A 17,424-nucleotide genomic window follows, 5' to 3' on the forward strand; every position below is an offset into this window, starting at 1 on the left:
GTCCCTTTATTAACACAATCGACAACAGGATTACCATTCCACATCCTCAGACTACTCCCACTGGAGATAACAAATCTTTTGTCCCCAGACCTTGATGTCAGTGCTTGGGTTCAGCATGGCATTAAGAGAATTGGAGACCTCTAACAAATCTCACATCTTCTCTTTTCAAGAGCTCCAACAACAGTTCCATATCCACTGTAATGACTTTTTCAAATATCTTTGCATCAGATCAATACCATAACTTTAGGAACATGCAGGACACATTAACCTTTTACAACTCCCCTTCTGCCATGCAAAAATGAATCTCGTACTTTACCATTACCTGCTCTCAACACACTCAGTAAAAACCAAGTCTTCGTCCATGCTATACTGGGAACAAACTCTTCACCTCTCCATCCCTCTCCGTCAATGGCATATTTCTCTTCATCTCCCACTAAAAATCTCCAGATTTTTTTTCACATTGGGAAACGTTTCAAAAGATTTTCCATCAGTGGTATTATACCCCGACCAAGCTCGCTTCTATCTTCGCAGATCACTCCCCCAATTGCTGGGGACTATGCGATCGACCTGGCTCTCTCTACCATATTTGGTGGGAGTGCCCAAAGATCTCTGTCTATTGAGTTGAAATTTCAAACTTTATTTGTTCTGTTTCATCATATACCTTATCACTTACCCCACAATTGGCTCTTCTGGGAGTAGGCATCCAAGATCTCCCCTTGCATCTCAGGTATCTTATTTCCCACATCTTGATTGCAGCCAGACTAGTCCTTGCATTTGGAAGCAAAACATTTCTCCCCCACTAGATGAAGTTATCTGTACCCTCAACAACCACTTCTTAATGGAACTAGCATTTGCCAAAGTAAATCTTAGACTACCCACCTTTTTGAACAACTGGGAACTGTGGATTAAGGACTGCAGAAGCTCTGCTACCACTTAATTGCACCACTACTAGACTGCTGGATCCTATATGTTTCTTCTTTTTCACTCTCCAGCATTTTTATGTCCTCCTTACAACATTTGCTAACTCCATACCTCTTCTAACTAATCCACATGGGGCTCAATTTTTCCTCACTCTCCTCAACACCCCTTGACCCCCGCACACCATCATAACAACATATTTGCCGAAGGATCTATTTATACTCCCCCCCCCCCCTCCCCAGGCTTTTAATGAATCCCCAACAACACTGGCATATATAGGTCTTGCTGTTTCCAGGCTTTCCCACTATAGCCAGTCACATAGACAACCTCCTCCATCTCAAACTATGACTCCCTTAAGGTGAAAACCATTCTATCTCCATACCCCTCATTCCCAATCCCAATCTGGATTTTGAACATCCGTTGTTTATTGTTCAGTATTCGCATTCATTGTATATTGTACCAATGTTTCTTTGTATACTGAGTATACATCTTGTTTTTGTTTCTCTCTCCTGAAAAGCAATAAAAATAAAAGGTATAAAAAAAGAGGACATACAAACAATTCCTGCACTTAAAATGTATTTAGAAATTTGAAAAAGTTACGAACAATGCATAGTGTGTTCCATTGCAGTTTCGGGCTAGGTTGTTAGCGCCCTTCCTCAGATAAGAAAACATGCCATAATACAAATAATTAAATACATTTATATACTCATTCAAAAGCCTGGAATCAATCTCCTAATTATTTATTTGAATTAATCATTCAATTACTATCCTTTGCTGAAAAACACCACAATATACAATTCCTTGTATTCATTTTATAGAGAGAAGAGTCAACAGGAGACATTCTCCCCCATCATTTGAATTCAGTCTCGACATGGCAACTGAATGTCAAACAGGGACATAAATAATCAATTAGAACTTCAAAGATTGCTGCAATAGCAAACATCACAAGTTGTTACAAACAATCACCAAATAAAGAAATAAATGCAGAACAAAATCTGAGTTTAAAACTCTCTTGGAAACAAAGGGGTTGATTTACTAAAGGGAAATAGACTGTACACTTTTCGAAGTGCAGCTGCTTCAGAGCTTAGTAAATGAGGTAAAGCTTCACTTTGCAAAGAATACCCAATCATGTGCAAGAGAAATTAAAAAAAAAAAAACAGCATTTTTGCTTGCACATGATTGGATGATGGAAGTTAGCAGAGCTTCTGCACATTTACTAAGCTCTGGAGCAACTGCTATTGCAGAATGTAACTGCAATCTACAAAGTGCAAAGTCTATTTGCCTTTAGTAAATCAACCCCAAAGTGTTTAATCAGGCTGGGTTCACATTTGATTTGAATGTGGTCCACAGCAGGGTCGGGTGCTTTCCTGTTCTCCATTTCTGGGATGAATTAGGCCCAAATGTTTGCCTGAATTCGGACCTGAAATGGAGCCAAAGATGAACAGGACCCCTGTGAATTTTGCTTTGCAGCCGCCCTGGAGATGTATGAACATTGAGAGGCGGTCACAGTCTCCTGTCATGTGAACTGGATGCCGGGGAACCCAGTCTCAGCTTATCCATTGTACTTCCTTTTAGAAGAGATACTGGTGAGTGAGAGCACTGGAGTGATGATGAATTTTGCAGCAATATCTGTTTTTTTTCACCTTCAGGGCGCCTAAAAAGAGTGTTGAGAACTAAAGATAATGTTTGGAGTAATAACAATTATATTTCATAATATTTATATAACAATTATATTTCATAATTTATTTATTAAGGTAGTTGCATCTTTTTTGGGGTTATTTCTTTGTAATGTGTTTTAATCAAAATAACATTGTTGGCTCTCTAATATATATATGCTCTCATTCATGTGTGGCAATAAAGTAAATTGTACTTTACTACACAAACTGTCTTTTATTATCTCTAACATGTTCATTGATTTTGACTTCAAGGAAGGAGAGAAAATTCCCTCACCTGATGACAAATGTGTATACTACACCTGCATGACCTCAATGGGGCAGCTTAACACTGTAAAAGAAATTAAAAGCTGTGAGCGTCAATCTCAGTCTGACTGTGAAATTGTAAGTTTTTATGGTTTGTACTGTATTTTTCCTGGATTTGAGATTGTAGTTAACAAGTCATTATAAAACTTTACTTTTAGTAATTACTGTAAATACTGGATTGTCAAACCATCAGTTCTGACGACCTTGGGTACTTTTAATGCACACATGCTATTTATTTAATTGTCTTGCCTTAGCTATTTTGATACCAGGTACTTTCTGCTGTTTTTTTGCAATACATGTCTTTTGCTTGATTATCAGACAAGCAGAGTCATAATACCTAAATCACCAAAGTTAACAAAGAAAACTTTGTCCAGGCACACTATGAGTACTGTGCAGGAGGGCCGAGTGATGGAGTAGTCACCACATCCTCTTTGTTCCCCTCCTCATTAAGCACCAAGCAAGGGTCACATTAGAGGCCTACCCCAGGGTGGGTTCTTCTGGGCTACGTTAGACACTGAATACAGGTCACTTTCCTATGCACGGGTTACCTTTACTATGGGTCTTTATTAAACTCTCTTATTGTAATTATAAACCACAATGGTCAGTGATGCATTTAGGAGGGACACCCTGAGTCTATGCCCTCCCTACCTGTCCAGCATATCACCGCTACCTCACTCCCAGTAACTGTATTGAGCCCTGTGTTGACTCCATGCATGCACTTCACTTAACTCTTCCATACAGTTTGGGGATCTCTGCGGTGCTGATCTGTTCTCATTAGATGGACCTGCTCACGAAGAAGGTGCTAACAACTCCTTCCGCTAGAAGCTATCCCACCTTCCACATGTACACATTTATGACAGGCTGCTAGAGAAACCTTTGTTACCCTTGCTAACCTCTTGCTTGTACTTCACACTGTGTTACCTCTCACACTGATGTCTTCATACCCCAATGTGTTTAGTGACCTCAGTTGTAGACTACGTGTTAAACAGGCAAAAAATTGGGGGAGCATACCCATGTATTTCCAAAGCTGCTGCAGCTATGAACCAAAAGACATGTATATTAAAAAAGAATAGCGCGCAAATGCAAAAGAAATAACTACCAAATCTGAAGACAATCCATAAATAAAAATGGGGGTTTGGTCCCACCATATGGCCATATCGTGCTCAAGCCCACTACTGCGTCAAAGTACCCCATTATCAGTGGGTCCTACACTATCCATGAAAAAGAGAGATGAATCCAGCCTAACCCTTGGAGTCTACGTGTGTCCGTTACATTACACCCTTTAGTAACTTCAGACCAGGCTAAGGCAACATTTCAAATCTTTGCTGAAAAATATGTTAACACAACAGTTCAACATAAAGTGCAGTCTTTTCCTAACATACCTAGTCCCTAACTTCAGGCTTGTGATTGCCCCAGCATACTTGCATAGGAAAGAGTCCATTCTTGGCAGAATCCATAAATTGTATCTTCAGGGAGGATTGCAAGTCCCAACAATCTCTGAACTTGGCATGGCACTGATGATCCAGATGGCCTACAACTGAGCCAAATTGAAATCTAGAGCCAGATGATGTCACAGATATGCGACATCATATAGCTGTAGGAACATGCTTGCATGGGGCATCCTATTGCTTTGAGCATATATGTCATGCATCTATGGACAGACTTGTATAAAGTACTCGAAATTTCTACTTGAGTAAAAGTACAAGTGCTCGATCAAAAAATTACTTGAGTAGAAGTGGAAGTGCTCGCAGAAAAAGTTACTTAAGTAGAAGTACTAAAGTATTCAACATTTTTTTTACTTAAGTATTGCAAGTAGTTTTTTCAAAAAATTTGCTACTTAAGTACTAAAAGTAAAAAGTACCAGTAGTTTTGAAAAAAAATTTCTACTCAAGTACTGAAAGTAGAAGTACAAGTACTGTGTTATGTAGTTATTAAAGAAAGAAGTCAAAAGTATGAACATCATATTGTTTTTATTATTTCAAATGATTTATTCAAATGATTAACCGGTGTTTGTTAGTAGTTTCTTGATGCACTTTAAGCGCTGTAGCATCATTTATTTGTTTGTTTCATATTTTCTTTTTATTGGAAAGATTTGGTATAGCAGCTTTGATTATACACAGCCTTTATTTTCGTATGCGCTGATTTACAAATGACATTATACACATTTTTTTGAGCTTTATGCAACCTGCCATCTACTGTTCTGGCAGTGGTAATTTTTTTTAAAGTAACGAGTAACTATGCAGCACAAAAAAAAAATACTTGAGTAGAAGTATCGAAATCATCGAAAAAATGTAGTGAAGTAAAAGTAGAAGTAGGAGAAAAAAATTCTACTCTAGGAAAGTACAGATACCGCATTTCGGTACTTAAGTACAGTACTTAAGTAGTTCTACTTCGTTACTATACATCTCTGTCTATGGACAATACACCCACACAAACCAGTAGAATAGTACAGAGGGGAGTATTAGAGGAAAGAATTTGAGACTAGAATGTTGGATGTTTAGCTATAGCAATGAGTTGTTGTCCTATCCAGGGTTGGGGCTTGAGCAATTTTGCACCCACAGTTAACTATTCAGAAACCCGCTAACATACCAAGTGCTACCTAAAGGTTAAAGCCTTTTATCAAGAAATATAATGTTAAATGTGTCCATATAGTACATTAAAAAAATTACAAAAGTATATAAACAAATAAAAACAGCCCATCTGTGTCACAGGCTAAAGTCTTTAACCACTTCCGGACTGAGCCCATTTCTGACACATGTTGTTTAAAAGTTAAAATCTGTATTTTTAGCTAGAAAATTACTTAGAACCCCCAAACAGTATTTTTTTTTAGCAAAGACTCTGGAAAATAAAATGGAGGTCGTTGCAATATTTTTTGTCACACGGTATTTGCGCAGCAGCCTTTCAAACGCCATTTTAAACAGTAAAGTTAGCCCATGTTTTTGTATATTGTGAAATATATCACGCCGAGTAAATAGATACCTAACATGTTACGGTTATCACTTTTATTGCTGTCACAAGCAATGCAAACATCCCTTGTGACAGCAATAGGCAGTGACAGGTACTCTTTATGGAGGGATTTGGGGTCTAAAAGACCCTAGACCCCTCCACTGCACTTCAAAGTATTCAAAATGCAGAAATTGGCATTTTTGAATACTGACACTTGACATCATCATGCCACTTCCGGGTTACTACATTGGATTTGACTTTGATCGGGACTCCAACCAGCCGGTGGACGTGCCAGCTGGTTGCTCAGGTCTCCCGGTGGGACAGGAGATCTGGACAGAGCCACGGAAAGCGGGGGGGGGGGGGGGGCATCCCATCCTGCTCGCTGGGATAGCGGCCGAGCGGCTCCTGAGCGGCATCGGCCATTATCAACTGAAGGCCGACTGCCGACTCTAAAAAATGGTACTGGGATGATGCCTCTAGCTGCAGGCAATACACCGGTACAACCACTTCTCTGAGCCGACCTAGGGCTATGTCAAATCATGGGAAGTGGTTAAGAATTTCCAGTGCATCTTTAAATCCTAATCTTTCTTCCAATTTAATTATTACCTCTACACCTAAAATTGAAAAATGAAAAAAGGAAAGGTTAAAGCAGTAATAAACCCAAAAGCAAACATTTATTATATTGCAGCTTACCAATTCTTAGATGTAATGGCTGGATTCGTTTTCATTTTAAGGCTTTATTTCTTTTTTCATCTGGTGATCCATCCAGTAGATTTGTTGTTTTTCAAACAAGCTCTTTTCCAGGTGTATCAGTTTACAGGCATGAGACAAACCATTAACACTGAAAATTTGCTTACAATGATAAACTTTTATTTATTCATCTATAACCTTTATCCCAAAATGAAAACAAATAATTGCTGTAACTGATTATAAAATGTGAGCTGGAGTTTGGCTTCAATTTGTTAGTGTATCTAAATCTGCTAGTACACCTAACCCTCCCCTTCCCCCCGAAACTGACAATGCTACTTTCAGCTGTGCCCCCTGTGCTCATTTCTCCAGAGTGGGGGCTTTCCAAGGCCCCCTAAACATGAACGTTCTGATTGAGTACTCCTGCCCGCTTCTCAGACGGACCTAATCAGAACCTCCATTCTCCTCTATGGAGCGGTGAGTGTAAACGGACATTTATCCATTTACACCCGTCTACATTAAAGCTGATAGAGATCCATTCCCCTTCCATCCAGTGGATTGGATGGCAGTTGGGTGTAAACGGACAGGCAGTCTGTTTACATCTGACCGCTAATAGAGGAGAATGAGCTGTGTCTGTGTCCACTCTGCATAGGTAGAGCGAACACACAAACCTGTCATCCACCTGCTCAGTAGGGGATCAGCAGACAGATCCCCTGCTGAGCAAGTGAATAGCAGCTGGAGTCCGCCCCGTGTGAAAGGGGGGCCTAATACAGAAAGTTTGTTTCTGGGCAGATCACAAGGTGAAAACAAAGGGAAAAAAAAACTAATGCAGCCACCACAACTAATGATTGGTAAGCTGCAATATATGAAATCCACCTCTTAAGGCTCATGATGAAGCTCCAATGTGTATCAAGGATCCAGCACAAAAGTATATAAGCAGGGCAACAGGTACACTCGATAGATGGTAAGGTCGTATGCAAAGGAAAAAGGAGCTGATAGTGCATTAACTTTAAACAAAAAATGTTATTATTAAAATATTGCACTTACATACATCAGAGTGTTATGGGACATTCATGAAAAACGACATACACGGCCACCTGCAGTGCGGACCTTGTGAAAGTGACGAGCTCGGCTCCTCCATCCAACGTGTTTACCGTTCTTACAGGTGTCAACTGGGAATGGAGTGTAGCGCGCGCCGTCACTGACATTGCTCTTAAACAGGTGAGGGGAGAAATTCTGGTACAATGCAAAGAGGCCCCGAGGGCCAGAAAGAGACTATTTCCACCCAGATGATTAGATTCTCTTAAGTCAATTACACCCAATATTGTGTCACTGAATGCTTGGACCTTGCAGCCATGATTCAAAAAGGTCCTCAGAATGCTCGTAACATAATGTATGTCACAATACTTGCTTAAAAGGGCAAAAAAAATTCTATATTTATATAGGAAATATATGAGGGATTTCTCCATATGTAACAAATTGTGACAAAACAAAAGGAGAAAAGAAATCCCACCTTAAAAATATAGTAAACCCTTTCTAAAAAGTCAAATATCCTAAAAAGTAATGAAATGGTTCCTTACATTCTAACAAATAGGTTCTGTACAGAGAAATTTATTTCACAAAGCATATTCCTCAAAGACCATTTTAATTCCAAAAAATATATTTTTTACGTCATATGAATATAAAAGTTCTAAATAAAAATTCTAATTATTATTATTATTATTATTATACAGGATTTATATAGCGCCAACAGTTTGCGCAGCGCTTAACAAAATGAGGGCAGACATTACAGTTACACTACAATTTGGAACAAAAGGAATCAGAGGGCCCTGCTCGTTAGAGCTTACAATCTAAAAGGGAGGGTCAATTGATACAAAAGGCAATAGCTGTGGGGGATGCGCTGATGGAGCAAGAGAAACAGCGTTATTAGTTAGTAGCCGGGTAGGCTTCTTTAAAGAGAAGGGTTTTCAGGGATCGTCTAAAGATGGATAGATTAGGGGACAGTCGGACAGATTGGGGTAGAGAGTTCCAAAGAATGGGAGAAGCTCTGGAGAAATCCTGGAGGCGAGCATGGGAAGAGGTGACAAGGGAGCTAGAGAGCAGGAGGTCTTGGGAGGACCGAAGAGAGCGGCTAGGTTGATATTTTGAGATCAGGTTAGTGATGTAGCTGGGGGCAGAGTTGTGGATGGCTTTGTAAACTGTTGTTAGCACTTTGAATTTTATTCGTTGGGTGAGTGGAAGCCAATGAAGGGATTGGCAGAGAGGGTTGGAGGACACTGAGCGGTTGGTAAGGTGGATAAGTCTTGCAGCTGCATTCATTATGGATTGAAGGGGGGATAATCTATGTAAGGGTAATCCAATGAGGAGGGAGTTGCAATAGTCGAGGCGAGAGATAACCAGGGCGTGAATTAAGAGCTTGGTGGTGTCATTGGTTAAAAAGGGCCGTATTCTAGCGATGTTGCGGAGGTTAAGGCGGCATGATTTGGACAGGGATTGGATGTGAGCCTGAAAGGACAGTGCAGAGTCCAGGGTTACCCCTAGCACCCTGGCATGTGTGGAAGGACTAATAGTTATTCCATTGATCTTGACAGAGAATTCTGGGGAAGGGGCACGTAGAGGAGGAAATATTATGAGCTCGGTTTTAGATAGATTCAGTTTGAGGAAGTGGTGAGACATCCAGGCTGATATGTCTGTAAGTAGATCAGTGATGCGGGAGGAGACTGATGGGGTGAGCTGAGGGGTAGAGAGGTAGATTTGGGTGTCATCAGCATAGAAATGGTAGTGGAAGCCATGGGAGGCTATTAGCTGACCCAGGGAGGAGGTATAGATTGAGAATAGTAGTGGTCCAAGGACAGAACCTTGGGGGACCCCAACAGTAAGAGGAGTTGCAGAGGAGTAAGTGGAATTGTAAGTGACACTGAAGGTGCGGTGAGATAGGTAAGATTCGAACCAGTGGAGAGCACAGTCACGGAGACCGAGCAAACTGAGTTTTTTGAGAAGGAGGGGGTGGTCAACAGTATCAAAGGCAGCCGAGAGGTCCAAGAGTAAGAGTATCGAGTAGTGACCATTGGTTTTTGCTGTTAGTAAGTCATTTGTAAGTTTTAGGAGAGAAGTTTCTGTGGAGTGTTGCCGGCGAAATCCAGACTGAAGGGGATCAAGGAGGTTATTCTCAATGAGGTGCTTGCTCAGGCGGTTGTAGACTAAACGTTCAAGGAGCTTGGAAGCAAAAGGGAGTAAGGAGATGGGTCTTAAGTTATTAAGATTGGAGGGGTCTAGCGAGGCTTTCTTTGGTATGGGAGTTACTAGCGCATGTTTTAGAGAGCTGGGGAAGATCCCAGTGGAGAGGGAGAGGTTGAAGATATGAGTTAAAGAGTGTAGGATAGAGTCAGAGGGTGACCGTAGTATTTGAGAAGGAACAGGGTCCAGGGGGCAGGAAGTTAGGTTGGCATTAGAAAAAATTTTAGTAACTTCCTCTACAGTAGTTGGGTTAAACAAGGGAAGTATTGATTGTGCAGGAGGACAAGGTGTGTAAGGTGAGGGAGATATCTTTAGTGTAAAAATCTCTTCACGAATTGTATCGATCTTATTTTTGAAGTGATTGGCAATCTCTTGGGCAGTGAGTAAGTTAGTGGGTGGAGGCAATGGAGGACGAAGTAGAGCGTTGAAGGTAGAAAAGAGTTGACGGGGACTGTGTGAGAGGGTGTTAATGAGAGTGATAAAGTAGGTCTGTTTGGCAGTGTGGAGGCAGGAACTGTATTTTTGGAGGGCAGATTTATATTGACTGAAATCTTGCTGTGACTTAGTCTTACGCCACAGACGCTCAAGAGCACGACTACGTTTTTTGAGGCTTCTGGTATTGTCTGTCTGCCAGGGTTGAAGCGGTCGGGGCCTGATTCTGTGTGTAGTGAGGGGGGCCAAAGCATCCAGGGTAGATGACAGTGAACTGTTGTAGACAGAAGTGGCCATGTTGGGGCAGGAGAGGGATGAGATTGTGTTGAAGAGACCATCTGTAGCAGAAAAAAGAAGTGAAGGGTTCAGATGGCGAAGGTTTCTACGGGTAATTGTTCGGTAGTTGGAAGGTAAGGAGGAGGACAAGGAGAGACTGAAACTAATGAGGTGGTGATCAGAGAGAGGGAATGGAATGTTGGAGAGGTTGTGAGGGGTGCATAGGTAGGAGAACATGAGGTCAAGGCTGTTGCCATTAGAGTGAGTAGAAGCATGTGTCCATTGTTTTAGGTCAAAAGAGGAGGTTAAGCTTAAAAGTTTAGAAGTAGCAGGAGTGTTAAGATTAACAGGGATGTTGAAGTCTCCAAGAATGATTGTGGGAATTTCAGAAGAGAGAAAGTAGGGTAGCCAGGCAGAGAAGTCATCAAGGAAGCCTGATACCGGTCCAGGAGGCCGATAGATCACAGCAATTCTCAACGAAACTGGAGAAAATAGACGAATACAGTGAGCTTCAAATGAGGAGAGAGACAGAGAAGGCGGTGGATGAAGAACCTGAAAAGTGCTTTGAGGGGAAAGCAGAATTCCAACCCCACCTCCTTTCCGTCCACTAGGCCTGGGAGAGTGAGTCCACAGGAGGCCACCATGGGAGAGGGCAGCAGGAGAAGGAGAGTCAGAGTCTTGAAGCCAGGTCTCAGTAATTGCAAGCAGGTTGAAGGAGTTTGTGATAAATAGGTCATGGACAGAGGTGAGTTTGTTGCAAACAGAGCGGGCATTCCAGAGGGCGCAGGAGAAGGGGAGGTTGGCTTGAGGTAGAAGAGGAATAGAAACCAGATTGTGTGGATTTCGGCTGGTGTCAGAGGATAGGGGGTGATGGGTATGTCTGCCAAAGGTAAATGATGGGGGTCCAGGATTTGGGGAAATATCTCCAGAGGTTAGGAGAAGCAAAAGGGTGAGGGAGGTGATATGGGAGTATGATTTATGAGGGGGGACACATCTCAGTGTCCTGTAGATATTATTGGTGTGTGGGTTCAGAATCAGCAGGAGTTGATGAGTGCAGTATAAAGGTGAAGATAGGAGTGAGGGTGATATATACAAGCTGTGGGGCGGAGATGAGGGGTGAAGGAGAGAAAGTTTTAGGAGAGAGGATGCAAACATGAGAAGGAGAATTAGGGATTGCATAATACAGGGTGGTGAGATTGAGATGTAAACTGAATGTGAGATGGAAAAGCAGTATAGAGTCTCAGCTCACCTGTAGTCTGTCTGTTGGCTAGCAGTTGTATGCTTTGTGCATTCGCTGAAGTGCTGAGCAGAAGTGTAATACTTAATCCAATATTAATACTTTATCCAAGATAATAGTTGCCAATGCAATCCCAGCCTGTGCAACCCCCTGCCAAAGGTTTTCTTAACTATCTATTGTTCTCTATCTAATCTCATATGACAAAAAGCAGAACAATCTCAGCTAACATACCCACTGTTATCAATAGACCATTACTATTATACCACAATAAGAAAATAGAGCAAGATATAAATAGGATAAAATACATGAAAAATGTTTTAACTGGAGGAATCATATCTTTGACTGTAATCCCATGTGTAGATCTAGCTGTTATTAATGTGGGCTTTTTTATCCCATTCTACATTCAGGCCCAAGGGCCTATATCTTTTTTGATCAAAGATTAATTGAGTTTCTCTTCTATCAGCTCCTTTTTCCTTTGCATACGACCTTACCCTCTATCGAGTATACCTGTTGCCCTGCTTATATACTTTTGTGCTGGATCCTTGATACACATTGGAGCTTCATCATGAGCCTTAAGAGGTGGATTTAACATCACGCTGCCTGTCCGCAGCCTTTTTGGTAAGCCACCATTATCTTACTAACTCCTGGGTGGATTAGTGAGCACCTGGAGGAGTTTTTTATTCAGCACTGTTCACGTTGTGCCACTGGTCATGGGATCTTTTTTTCACACATGGGACTGGACTAATCTTCTACTTTCTACTGTTGTTACTTTATATCTTCTGATGGTCACAGAGGATAATAGGATTTTCCCTACAGCTTACCTGTAAAATCCTTTTCTTGGAGTACTTCACAGGACACAGAGCTGGTAATAATAACTATTTGGGTTATACGCCACCTATAGGACAGGAATAGACAGGAAGTTCCTCCTATATAACTCCTCCCATACAGGAAGAACATCAGTTTTTGAAGCAAGCAATGAATATCCCAGAAAAAGAGGGGAGGGAGCTCTGTCTCCCGTGATGTACTCAAGAAAAGGATTTTACAGGAAAGCTGTAGGAAAAATCCTATTTTATTTATAGTACATCATGGGACACAGAGCTGGTAATAATAACTATTTGGGATGTCCTAAAGCAATGCCCTTGAGGGGAGGGGACACAGAGTCCCAAACTTGCCCCTGGGCAAAGATAAAACGTAGGACTATACAGCTGCTTGCAACACGCTACTAACAAATTGAGCCCTTTTGCGGGCTCTAACATCCATTTGGTAGACCTTTGTGAACGTATGAACTGAAGACCAGGTAGCAGCTTTACAGATCTGTTTTATGTTTATGTAATTAACAAAACCCTGTTTGCCTTCCAGGGTTATCAGTATGGAATGCTCTCTGGTCAGTGCTGTGGAAAATGCGTGCAAACATCTTGTGTATACATAACTCCAGATGGAAAGACCAAACTCCTAAATGTACGGTAACACAGTGGGGTTGATTTAATAAATGCAAAAAGGCTGCTCACTTTGCAAGGGGGCAGCTGCATACAGAGGGTTTTTTTTTTTTTTTTTTACAGTAATGCAGAGTTTGGTTGACCACCACAATTAAAGCGGTCACCTTAGGAACAAATTAAAAGACTGCAGCTACAAATACTGTAGCTGCTGACTTTTAAACAAAGGACACTCACCTGTCCAAGGATTCAGCCCTGTCCTCACCCAAGCCAGTCCTTCACTGGTCAAAACCAAGTACCAGCCCCCCCCCCCCCCCAAATAAAAGAAATAAAAACTGTCCAAAAGCAGTAGAGGAGGGGGAAAAGCAGAACGCAGTGTTTGTCTAATCAATCCAACAAAAAACAATAAAGTGAATCAAACAAAATTATAAATGGTGTGTCTCTAAGAATCACCTAATAATTAGGTGGAACCTATTAAAGTGGTTGTAAACCGACTCTGATAACTTTTACCTATAGGTAAGCCTTTAATAATGGATAAATAAATTGCAAATTGCAATTAGCAGTGCAAACTCCTCAAATAATATATACCATATAAATCCCAGTACTGAAAAAATATAATTGAAAAATCATAACAGTAATTAAGTGCTCAAGTGCAATAAAAATTCTTAAGTACATGAATTAGTAGTGCAATTAATAAATATATAGAAATATGCAAATTCAGTCCAAATATATGAAATTGTGCAAATGCAATATAAATATGTGTAAACTGTGCAAATCCATGGTTTTTAACCCCTAGGGGCTTGAGCAGCAGCAGTCCAATAATTTGTTATTATCATTATTTTTATTTGTACAGTTTGGAGCATTGTGTTTTCAACTCACTTAATAAGCCTTTAATAAGGCTTACCTATAGGTACTGTAAATATCTCCTAAACTTGCACCGTTTAGGAGATATTTACATTTCATGCAGCCAATGACATCATTGGCGCATGTGCTCTGAGGAAACGGCCACCCGTGCTGTTTCTTCAGAGCCCTGTGCCATGGCCGGCGGCTCCCGCACGCATGTGTGGGAGTGACGTCACTTGGCTCCCGGCCAGTAGCATAGCCGGAGTCCACAGACCAGGAAGGAAGATAGCTGGAGATGGATGCGGCCACCAGTGGGGACGATGAGGGCTTTGTTTGGAGGTAAGTGTCAATATGCTTTTACTTTGCAGTGAAGAAAATAAAAAAGGAAGAGTTTACTTCCTCTTTAAAAGTTCTATATAAATATATTAAGTGTCCAAAAAGTGTCTCTCAACTTCTAAATACATGTCAGTGAATTCTGAAGGGATATTCAACAACCAAGTGATGAGTAAACCCACCACTGCCAAACAGGCAGCCTCTTGACGGTGGTGGGTTCATTTGTCACTTGATTGTTGAATATTCCTGTGAATATCACGGACACCTTTTTTAGATTAAGAGACACTATCTGGACACTTAATATATTCATATGTAACTTACTGTAAAATAGATTTCACCTAATTATTTGGTGATTCTTAGAGATGTGCCATTTATAATTGTGTTTGATTCACTTTATTATTATTTGTTGGATTGATTAGACAAACACAGCGCAACTGTTTTTTTTTTTTTTTTTTTTATGAGTTATGCATTTGTATTTTTTATGCTTTTAGAGTGTGGCTGTAGTAATTAGGATATGTACATTTAGATTTACTCTAATTGCAGTATATATATATATATATATATATATATATATATATATATATTCACAAAATGAACACTGACTGAAAGAACAAATTAAAAATGGAAAAATATGGGGATTTTGTGAACAGTGTTCAGATTTTTCCAGCAGAAAAAACTGGTCGCATATTTAATTTTATACATCTATGGCCAGCTTTAGAATCAACTTCATCTGCTGGTAATTAAAATATCTTGTTGGGAAGCATTTACCATATATATATATATATATATATATATATATATATATATATATATATATATAGTTGATAAATACCTCCTCCTGCACAGGTTTACGCTTTTACGCTCCACCTGGAAGGTCTACAGTCTGGAAAAAACTTACATACACTTTTTGATAGGATGTATTAACAAACAGAAGGAATATTTCCCAGAGATCCATTGCTGCCCAACCATAATACCAAAAACAATTTATTCTTCTTTCTGTGGGTCCACTAGAGATTATTTGGGGTTCTTTGTTATTTTGTATTTTAACCTGGCAAGTCAGTTGAAACCACAGCTGGGAGACAAGATGACAATGTAATGTTTAATTATATATATGTTAGGAAACATTTGGAATCTGTTTAGGTCACAAAATGGCAGCCCTCATAGCACAACTGACAGGTGTACTTTGACTTAATTTATAAAGCCAAACTAGCTAAGACTTTCATATTGATCCCTTTTTTCTCTTTTTCTTCTTTTTAGAAAGATGAAGTTTTTAAATCTACTGACAGTTGCACCACTGTCACTTGTCAAAAAATAAGTGGACAACTTGTTACATCTTCAGAGACAAAGACGTGCATTTACACCAGTGCAAAGGACTGTGGACTTGTAAGTTGCAAAGAAATTCAGACAGTTTGTTACAGTTTTGTGAAAATTAAAGCTCTCTGTTTACTTATACCAAAAGCAATACAGAGCAAATGGGCAAATGCCTGAAAGAAGGTTCAAAGGAGCATCCACAAACACAGTTAAAAGAATCTCCAGCTCCATTGATTGGGTTTATATTGTCACAGAGCAAATTCCGTTTGTTTTATAGGTACAGTGAGTATTGTGTAGGTCAGGTTTAGAGTAGCAGGGGTGCTTACTGTCAGTAATACATTAATGTGTATAAAAAAAAGGTTCCAGACTGCCTACCTGCCAGTGCAGTCCAACTGAGTAATCGCTGACATTTTCATTGCAAGTCTCTTTTGGCTCTATGGTCCCCAGACCCTACGATTTTTACTTGGCCATGCAATAGCTGTACTGCATGTTCTCAATCAGGCACCAACTGCCTACAAGTCCCCCCTCACCTGTGAAGTGGCAGACAGACAGTCCAATTTGTGTCCCCCTCCCTGGTTACATACAGGAGCTTTAATACAGTTGTAGCTTGATGCCCTGGACATCTACTGGGCTCTAAGCTCCTTCCACTTTGGATTCCATTGTGCCATGAAGATTATAACTGCCTTTTTTAAGCTGTGTTGTCCATCCGGATGGTGTGCTAGGGATGGGAACAGATTTGTAGTTCATAAAAATGTCAGATAGAGATTATTTAAAGTTCTCTTCCATTGCAAAAAAAAGTTAATATTTATCTAAAAACATATATTGTACTATATATATATACATCCAGTCACAGGATGGGGTCAGCAGGGGTGAATAAATGACAGTACGGCTTTTGTGTGATGAGTGCCGCAGCTATCATGGTCACAGCGCCTGAAGTATAGTGACAAAGTTACCTTTTGGCATCAGTTAAACTGTAAATAATACATAAGCAGTGAGGTTGCATACACTCATAATAGTTAACTATGTGTTACACAGCACAGTTTAATGTATACTTTTTGCCTGGAATTATACTTCATCATGGGAAAGGGTATGTTGGTATTCTATAAATATATAAAAACTGATGAAAATAATAAAGGTAAGGGATCATCTCATCTAGATATGTCACATATATTCCATATTAAGGACTTCACCATTATTATGATTAAAGTGGCCCGAGGTAGAGAAATTAGTTAATAATATTTTTTTATACAGTATTTGTTCTTTATTTGGCATATTTCTGATTTTTGGTATGTAATATAAATGGGAGTGACCAATAATTTGTACAAAGCGAAGAGGCAAAGTGACGAGGGTAGTTTAGTACTTTAGTGCTTTCTGGGCATCCAGGGTCATGAATCTGTGTGAGCAGGCCATGAGTGTTACCACCTGTCATCCATCGTGGGCTTGGGACTGGTAATACTTTGCAAGAGTCTGTCCACAGCTCAGCCTGGCTGTAACTTATCTCTAACTTAGACAAATTGCAGTTCCAGGGGACACCTTTTATCCAAGGACAGCTACCTGAATGCGCGAACTGATTCCTGATTAACCAGGAACCTCTGGTCATCCTACTGTGCAGTAAATCCTAGTGTGGGGGAGAGAAAAAGGCAGCACAAAGGCTTATCAACAGAGAGGAACATACTGGTGGAAGCAGAGTGATGGAGTTAAGCTACTGCTTCTTCTTTTCATCCAGTCACGTGGTGGGAAAAGGGAGGGGACGTGTAAGTGTTACTGAACTTCAGCAGAGAACAATCAGGCC

The 17,424-nt window shown here is 40.3% G+C and overlaps 1 protein-coding gene across 1 annotated transcript in view; it reads left to right on the plus strand.

Annotated features, from left to right (window-relative positions):
• Positions 1-17,424, plus strand: part of LOC309565954 (intestinal mucin-like protein) — a gene marked incomplete at its 3' end in the record, with an annotated part of 95,171 nt that overhangs the window by 15,910 nt on the left and 61,837 nt on the right. The window contains exons 3-5 of the mRNA XM_082270983.1: positions 2,847-2,975; positions 13,072-13,170; positions 15,579-15,704. Of these exons, the coding sequence (XP_082127109.1) occupies positions 2,847-2,975; positions 13,072-13,170; positions 15,579-15,704 (354 nt within the window). The remainder of the gene's footprint in view (positions 1-2,846; positions 2,976-13,071; positions 13,171-15,578; positions 15,705-17,424) is intronic.

Source organism: Pelophylax lessonae (assembly GCF_965119305.1).
Source record: "Pelophylax lessonae genome assembly, chromosome: 10".
Taxonomy (NCBI): domain Eukaryota; kingdom Metazoa; phylum Chordata; class Amphibia; order Anura; family Ranidae; genus Pelophylax; species Pelophylax lessonae.